General features: G+C 38.6%; 1 protein-coding gene across 1 annotated transcript in view; it reads left to right on the top strand.

Annotated features, from left to right (window-relative positions):
• LOC102193519 (uncharacterized) overlaps positions 1 to 8,507 on the top strand; it is a 45,212-nt gene that overhangs the window by 33,076 nt on the left and 3,629 nt on the right. The window contains exons 16-17 of the mRNA XM_005724076.2: positions 7,564 to 7,691; positions 7,906 to 7,979. Coding sequence (XP_005724133.2) covers positions 7,564 to 7,691; positions 7,906 to 7,979 — 202 coding nt within the window. The remainder of the gene's footprint in view (positions 1 to 7,563; positions 7,692 to 7,905; positions 7,980 to 8,507) is intronic.

Below are 8,507 nucleotides of genomic sequence, written 5' to 3'. Positions count from 1 at the left end.
AAGTGTTATAGACAGTGTTGTTGTTAATGTATGTTTGGGGGCGTTGAACCCCGGAACCTTCAGAGGTTTTTCAGGGTTCTCCCTGCCGGAATGTTATGTGTGGGACCGTTTTCCTGTATGTGTGCGACTAGCTGTGGTTGTTTCTAAAAGTGGTTAGTAAACGTCCTGAAACTGGCACTTGAGTTTCCGAGCATTTTTATCCTGAGGTTATAACAATAACAAAATCAAAGAACCAAAAACACAAAACACTGGGTCAACGACCCAGGGACCCTAACACCATGATTTTAAGTTGTTTTAAGTTGTAAATCAGTCAGATTTGACCCAAACACGACAGGAAGGTTAAAGCTTCTGTTAAAATGTTCAGCAATGCTTGATTTAATCTTGCTTGATGTTGAGAAATGTGTGATATATCATGCCATTAACCATTGAAAATGTTTATTAAAAAACTCCTTACCTTCACCTGTCCCTCCCTCAGAATATCCTCAAGCGCTGATGCAATAGCTGATCCTGTCTGTTTTCGGAGGGAGAAACATTTCGTCACTCATTCAAGTGACTTCTTGGAAAAGTCACTATAACAAGTATGATTCAATGCAGAGAGGTCTATTAACACATAGTGAGTGAAAAAGGTGACTGAAAAGCAATGCATCATGGGAGTCCCCCAGCAGCCTGCCCCTATTGCAGCATTACTAAGGAAGGATTCAGGGTCACCTGATCCATCCCTAGCTTTATGATTTAGCAAAAAGGAAAGTTTTAAGCCCAATCTTTAAAGTAGAGACAGTGTCTGTGTCCCGAGTCCAAACTGGAAGCTCGTTCCACAGAAGAGTGGCCTAGAAATATTCAGACCTCAGTCAGGCGCAAGAAATGTTTCTCCTTTATAAAGTTTTATTACACAAAATTAAACGGTTATAATTTTAGCACCATGGAGAGTGCACATAAATTTCACTGTATTTACTGTGCTCTAATGCAAGACTGTTTTTAGTGGTGGACACAAATTCAACTGCATGCACTTTCACACTGCATGAGATAAAGATTACAGACAGACACATGTACACACGCGATTTTTCTTGATTTAGTAAATCTGGGTCTTAATGGTGTAACCACTTATTTCAGTTGAGACCTGCTGAATAAAACTTTCATTTTGCAAACTATTGTGCTTGGCTTCTTCTGGTTGTAATATTCTTACCTCAACTGTTAGCCTCATTCAACATTAACTCTAAATGCACCTCAGAGTTCTGCATAAATGACTTAATACCAAAGAAGACCTTCCACCTGACCTCCACTTTTCTAGAGATGCAGTCCACTTGTTCAGAACATGGCATCATTTGTATTAAACCATTATGTACTAATTTGAAAATAAATGTTTGTTAGATTGTTAAATGTTTGTTTAAACAAAACAATCAGTATGTGATTGCATTTATTGAAACCTAGTTGAAAGGCTTTGTTACATTCCCCAAACCTTGTTCATGAAGCTCAGCAACTTAAGAAGTTCACCTTCTTTGGTGGGAAAATGGGTTTGACTGTGCATGTTTATTATGTCCTCAATCCCTTAATAACTCATATACAGTTCGTCTGGTCAGTTAATGTGTTAGAGTCCAACTTAAACACTGTGCAGTTTCCAGTTATTCGCTACATATGACCATGTCTACATGCCATAGTGTTTTTATTATCATTTATTTTCAAAAACCGAACAGACAGAATAGGGCAGGACAGGTTGGTTTCAACCTGAAGTTCACTGAACATGTAATTCTGGAAATTGAGGACAAAAATGTGTGGATGACAGTAACGGCAATAATAGTCTTTACACTGAAACATGTTTGACAGGTTGCACTGGTTTATTCAGAAGTTAAAGTTCAGTTTACGAACTTTGCATAGTTCAGCCGCTTCTTTTCTTCCTCTGCTCATCACTCAGTTATACAGGCATAATAAATGATATGAGTAATCAAAGTGATCAAGGTTCAGCCTTTTTTATATTGGTTTGCATATCGTTCTCAGCTGCTAATGTTTTCTTTAGTGTCTAAAACCTTTAATTTGATTATCTTTAAAAATCAATCTGACATTTGCTCGTCATCACTACAGGTACACATAAAATAAAGTGATATAGTTTGTTGTCTTTTGTATTCTTTTTTTTTTTTAATAGATGAAGAATAGAAATTAAGACAAAAACTTCTTCTCTTTAACCTTTGTCACACATTCTTAATGAGATTTTCCAAGCTAAGGTGACAAGTTAGTTTAAATTACAAACAGGACCTGTGGATTCAAAAATATGTGATTACTGCCTGGGGCGATCGTGGCTCAAGAGTTGGGTGTTCGTCTTGCAATTGGAAGGTTGCCGGTTCGAGCCCCGGCTCGGACAGTCTCGGTCGTTGTGTCCTTGGGAAAGACACTTCACCTACCGCCTACTGGTGTTGGCCAGAGGGGCCGATGGCGCAATATGGCAGCCTCGCCTCTGTCAGCCTGCCCCAGGGCAGCTGTGGCTACAACTGCAGCTTGCCTTCACCAGTGTATGAATGTGAGAGTGAATGAATAGTGGAATTGTAAAGCGCTTTTCGGTGTCCCAAAAAGCGCTATATAAATGCAATCCATTATTACTAAAAAATTTTCCATGAAATATTAACTTCATTTGCTTCATCAGAATCTATAGTCTGTAATGTTTTATGGATTTTAAATCAAATAAAATGTTGGAAGAGTAGTATTCTGTCCAACTAAAAAAATGTAAACTCTGATCCAAATTAGACTGTGACTGAGCAGTCATAGCTTAACAGAATGTACAGCAGTGGGTTCAAGTACATTTAATTCTCAGCACCTTGCAGAGAAATACACCCTAAAGACTTCTTATGGAAGGAAGCATTAGCTGTTTCAAAACCCTGATTCTGCATTGTGGCTGAATTTTTGAGAATTAAATAATGACTTGGTGTAATATGTCACGCTTTGTAGTTTATGCAAAGGTTTAATTTACCTAATTTTAAGCCCTTTTTAAAACCTTAGAATTTAAAGTAAAATGATTTTGTGTTGTTCAAAGTTTACATGAAAATCCCAGGCAGTTAATTGCAGTGGCCCATGATCACTTGGTCACTTTTCAATCCACTGGCATGAGTGATGCTGGTGTTGCTCTTGTCAGAAATGATCACAGTCTGTAGAAACAATCTGACAAGCAATACAAGGGGACATCACAAGAGGGCGCCAGAGGTGGCTCAACAGACATAACCAGTATTCAGTATTTTTGGAGGAGTGAAAAAAATGTGAATGTGTGACACTCAAGAGATCAAGAGAAGTGTATGAAAGAGAGGAGAGGAGAGATTGTGGTACGGCTTGCTTGATAAACTGGAAATTATATGTTTTCTCCGTATGCACTAGTTCAATATAACTGATATTAGACGCATTGTGTGACTGGTGATCAATTAATCAAGATTCGAGAGGTTAAATTTTTTTCTAAGACATGATGTAACATCCATCCATCCATTCGCTTCCGCTTATCCTTTTCAGGGTCGCGGGGGGCGCTGGAGCCTATCCCAGCTGTCATAGGGCGAGAGGTGGGGTACACCCTGGACAGGTCACCAGTCTGTCGCAGGGCTAACACATAGAGACACAGACAACCAGTCGCACTCACATTCACACCTATGGGCAATTTGGATTAATCAATTAACCTATCCCCACAAACTGCATGTGAGAGGAAGCCGGAGTACCCGGAGGGAACCCACGCAAACACGGAGAACATGGAAACTCCACACAGAAAGACCCCTGCCTGATGGTGGAATTGAACTCAGGACCTTCCTGCTGTGCAGCAGCAGTGCTAACTACCGTGCCGCCGTGCTGCCCCATGATGTAACATGAGAAGGAAAAATTAAATAAGTCCACAGTGACACAGCACTACAACAACCTAAACAACTGACAACTAAATCACAAAAAAAATGTGTATAATGGAATTCAAAATTTAGAAATAATGAACAAAAAGCTACCAGTGATATGAATAAGATAAGAGCCCATGGGACAGATATATGTAGATGTAGACATTCGAGGTTACTGCACATAGTGAGTCCCTGGTGTTTGTGTATTTGTATGAGAAAGGTCTTTAGTGTGTGGCAGAGTTTGCTTCTGGGAAGACACTTAGACTTGTTGTCAGGAGTTGTGGGGGGTGTTAAAATCTCCCAATTCTTTTAATCTTTGGGCTGAAGGAAGGACAATACTCGGTGTATAAATGCTCAATCAACAATCATTTATTTCCATACAATGAGCATAAACCATCCGGATGGGGAGACATGCATGCAGAGGGTCACAGCAAATCTCAAAATGGTGACGGGTTACTCATCTTCTTATAAAGATGAGGAAAAGACATTTTCACTGTAAAATTCTAATTTTAGAGTAGTGATATTAAGAGAGTGTTTGTAAGCAGACCAACAGGAGAAATATACCACTGCCTTTCAAGATGTTGGTCACAATATATTTAAGTCTAGGACTGTTTTGTCACTTAGCCCAGAAACACCTGCAAAAACTACTTCGGACCAAAGAAGACCAAGGAATGCTGACTGTCATGAAGGTTCCTCCACCTAATCACTTCAGTGAACAACTGTGAGAGGTGTAAAAAGCCAGACGTTCTGTGAAATCTTAACATTTTCAAATCCTGCAACAAACTGCTGAGAAGCTGATCATGCCCTCGTGATGATTCATGACACTTAAGTTCCTCATTCTTGCTGAGGCTGCATAAAACACTTCCTTAAATAAGCGGCGTCGTGCGATCATCCTCTTGATGTATAGCTCCACCTTTTTCTATTTCAGTGCCTGGCATTCCTTATCTTCCTTCAAGACCTGCCCCCCCCACCTCTGCTGACTGACTTGTATGAAGCAATCATAACAGGTAGTCAGGTAGGTAACATGAAGAAGCCCTGAAGGAGGCTGTGGTCATCATTAGACCGGTTTCTGTGGCCATTGGTGCTTCTCATGAGTCCTTCCAATTCTACCAATCAGGTACAATCATTAAAACACTTTTGAAAGTATCTTCAAATACAACAAGAACTTTTTTTTCTTGTTATTTTAAACCCATCAGTCACCATCACTCACCCCTAACTAACATGTATTTTAAGGCATGTACGATGAACCTGTGTGCAGCAGCACCGATTTGGACCGTGGTGTGCTCGCTGTGGGTTACGGTTCTTACAAAGGGACTTGACTCCTGGCTGATCAAGAACAGGTAAATACCGACATGTTTTAATTCATGCACTTCATTCCTGCTAACATTTGCCAAGTGCTGATACACAGCTACAAAATGCATCTTTTGTTAATCAGACTGCTATGTCTTCACATGAGGTTAAACTATTAATGTGAACATTGTCATTGTCTGAGTTTTAGCTGCTGAATGCTGTTCATTTGTTTCTTTCTGGGGCAGTGGGGTCTTGAATGGGGAGAGATGGGCTACATTAGGATGAGCAGGAACAATTTCAATTGCTATTTTTGCAAGTTACCCTTTGATCTGAACAGATGGAAATAAGGGGCAGGGGGCATATAATTTACTTAAAAATCAAATGATCTTTTTAAAGTTTTATTTCTGGTTCGGTTTCTGGTGTGTTGTTTGTGTTTAATGGACTAACCTTATAATGACTGCAAACACATGTAAATAAATAAATGTTTGACACTAAGATGTAAACATTGACTTTTGTGTGTTTTACTTTGTTGGTGGTGCGTGGCTTAATAACCATGCAGTGGAATTTAGATTTAGAATCTGTTGTCTGTTGGTCAATCCAAAGATTTTTACAAATCAGATTAGCTGATTAGCCCCAAGCGTAGTGTAGAGTCTGCATGGATTACATTTTAGTTTCATTGAAGAGCAAATTTGGTGGACTCTGTGTCTATCACTCTCTATTTTTTTTAAATGACTAAAGATGCAAAAGCATGCCTGTTAAAAAAAAGCTGTAAAAGCTGTTAATAATAACAAACACTCCAATCTGTGGTTAAAGTAGAAATGCGGAGTACAAGTCATGCGCAAAGCAAACATCGTGACATTATTTTGGGTTGGGTTCATAAGCTAGTTTCAGTCAACATAAATAATTCTAAATAAACCATTTATGTTGTCCAAAAGTCTGATGTTTCAGAAGCAGTCTCAAATACTTCCTGCTTCTATGGCCTTTGGTTTGCAAACATCAGATGAAAGATATAAACTGAAAACTTTTGTAGATGAATGTCTCCTCTCTGGATTCTCCTGTCTGAATTTAGCGTTTTGTGCTTTTACCCTTCAGTTACAAATGCAAAACGCTTAGCCGTGTCTCTAATAAAACCGCTGTAACTTCAGAGGTAATGTTCATATGTTAATTAATGGTTTTCTTTCATTTTTGATGTACTGCAGAATATTTTTATAAAATCCCAGGCCAGGAAAATCATCTTCATGTTTTTCTGTGTTTCATCCTCTGCTACTTTGACACAAAGGCATCTGCTGTGATGCTCACACCTTTGATAAAGTCTTGCGAGTGTCAGCTTCCTTTTTATAGATACAAAAATATGTAAATGTACTGATCTGAATTATAATATTTCTGACTGTCTGAGGCAAAATTTCCCAGATTCAAATCGAATTGAATCAAATCGAATTGAATCAAATCGAATTGAATCAAATCGAATCGAACTGAATTGAATTGTGGATCGAATCGATTCAGGACCTTGTGAATCGGAATCAAATCGATTCTAGAAATCAGTGACGATACCCAGCCCTAGTCCATATGTATAGAACATGGCATCATTTGTAATTAAAAGTGTTGTATTAATTTGAAAATAAATGTATATTATGAATAGTGTCTTTGTTGATCTCAGCTGTTTAATGGCACTTATTAACAAACAACCTTTCCTAATGTAGCTTGCACAGTTTGTTTGAGAAGACACTGTTTTGCCTCTCTAGACCCCAGAGTTGATTATTAAGCAATATGTAATTACATTTATTGAAAGCTGCTTGACATTCCTCCAATTATGTCCTCACACCCTTACTAACTAACTAACTCATATACAGTTAGGTCTGGTTACTTAACGTGTTAGAGGCCTATATAAAGACTATACGGTTTCCAGTTATGCACTACATATGTTTATGCTACATATGTTTATGTCTGTCATGGTTCTGGGTCAGTTGTCTCAGCATTTTGAGTTTATGGTGTGATTTCTTTGTGTTGTCATGTTTTAGTTTTCTATTCTTTAGTTTTGAGGTTATTGGGGATTTGGGACTTTTGTATTTTTAAGATGTGTTAAGTTTCAGTGTCTCAGTCAGCCTCGAGTTTTGTTAGTCATATGATTCTGAAGGTTTTCTTGTTCGCCTTAGTCAGGTTTGGCAAACTCCAGGCCTCGAGGGCCGGTGTCCTGCAGGTTTTAGATCTCACCTTGGGTATACACACCTGAATCAAATGATTAGTTCATTACCAGGCCTCTGGAGAACTTCAAGACATGTTGAGGAGGTAATTTAGCCATTTAAATCAGCTGTGATGGATCAAGGACACATCTAAATCTGCAGGACACCGGCCCTCGAGGCCTGGAGTTGGACACCACTGGTCTAGGTTACGCATTCTTGTGTCAGGTTCCTTTTGTGTCTCCTGTGAGAGTCTGTGTATGTTCTTTAAAGGAGTGTATGATGAACCTGGGTGCAGCAGCCTAGAATTGGACCATGCTGTGCTGGTTGTGGGTTATGGTACTGAGAATGGACATGATTACTGGCTGGTCAAGAACAGGTAAATACCCACAGGTGACGGTCATATTTGAATTCATGCACTTCATTCCTGCTAACATTCACTGAGTGCTGATGCACAGCTGCATATAAAGGCATCTTATTTGTGGTTTCACAGCTTAATACAGATCATTATGTCGCTGCATGCTGTTCAACTATTAGTGTGAACATAACTGAGTTTTACCTGCTAAATGTTGTTATTTTCTGTCTTTCTGTAGCTGGGGTCGTGGATGGGGACAGATGGGATACATTAAGATGAGCAGGAACAAACTCAACCAGTGTGGGATTGCTAGTGTAGCACTCTACCCTCTGGTCTGAAGTAGTGGAAACAAACTCACCTACAATTGTTATTCCATTTGAACAAAATGTACTCATGTTAATTTTAAACATCTGTTTACTTAAACATTTAAGATGAATCTAAATATATGTGAACATTTAAGATTTATTCAATCCAGGTTAGTGTTAGTCTAGGATTTTCCTCAATGTGGTCAAAATGTATAATTGTATGTCTAAAAAGAAAAAAAAGTTGTGTATGGAAATATACTTTCTTCTGGTGTTTTATGGAATAACCTTTTAATGACTACAAATACATGTAAAGAAATGAAATATTTCAGACTGAGATGTAAACATTTACTTTTGTGTGTTTCACTGTGTTTCTAGTGTGTAGCTTAATAAGTAAATCAGTCCACTGTGAGGACAGATTTTATGTTTCCAAGAGAATAAAGATGACTGACTGGGCACATGTCAAAGGTCAGTCATGACAGGATTTCTATTTTTCTTTGTCATTTGGAGAGATGATTATGACAGTGTTCACTATTGG

Source organism: Pundamilia nyererei, unplaced genomic scaffold, assembly GCF_000239375.1.
Source record: "Pundamilia nyererei isolate P.nyererei 1_Seehausen unplaced genomic scaffold, PunNye1.0 scaffold00010, whole genome shotgun sequence".
NCBI classification, from domain to species: Eukaryota; Metazoa; Chordata; class Actinopteri; order Cichliformes; family Cichlidae; genus Pundamilia; species Pundamilia nyererei.
Note: the sequence above shows the minus strand (reverse complement) of the source record. Positions and strands in the feature narration are given on the sequence as shown.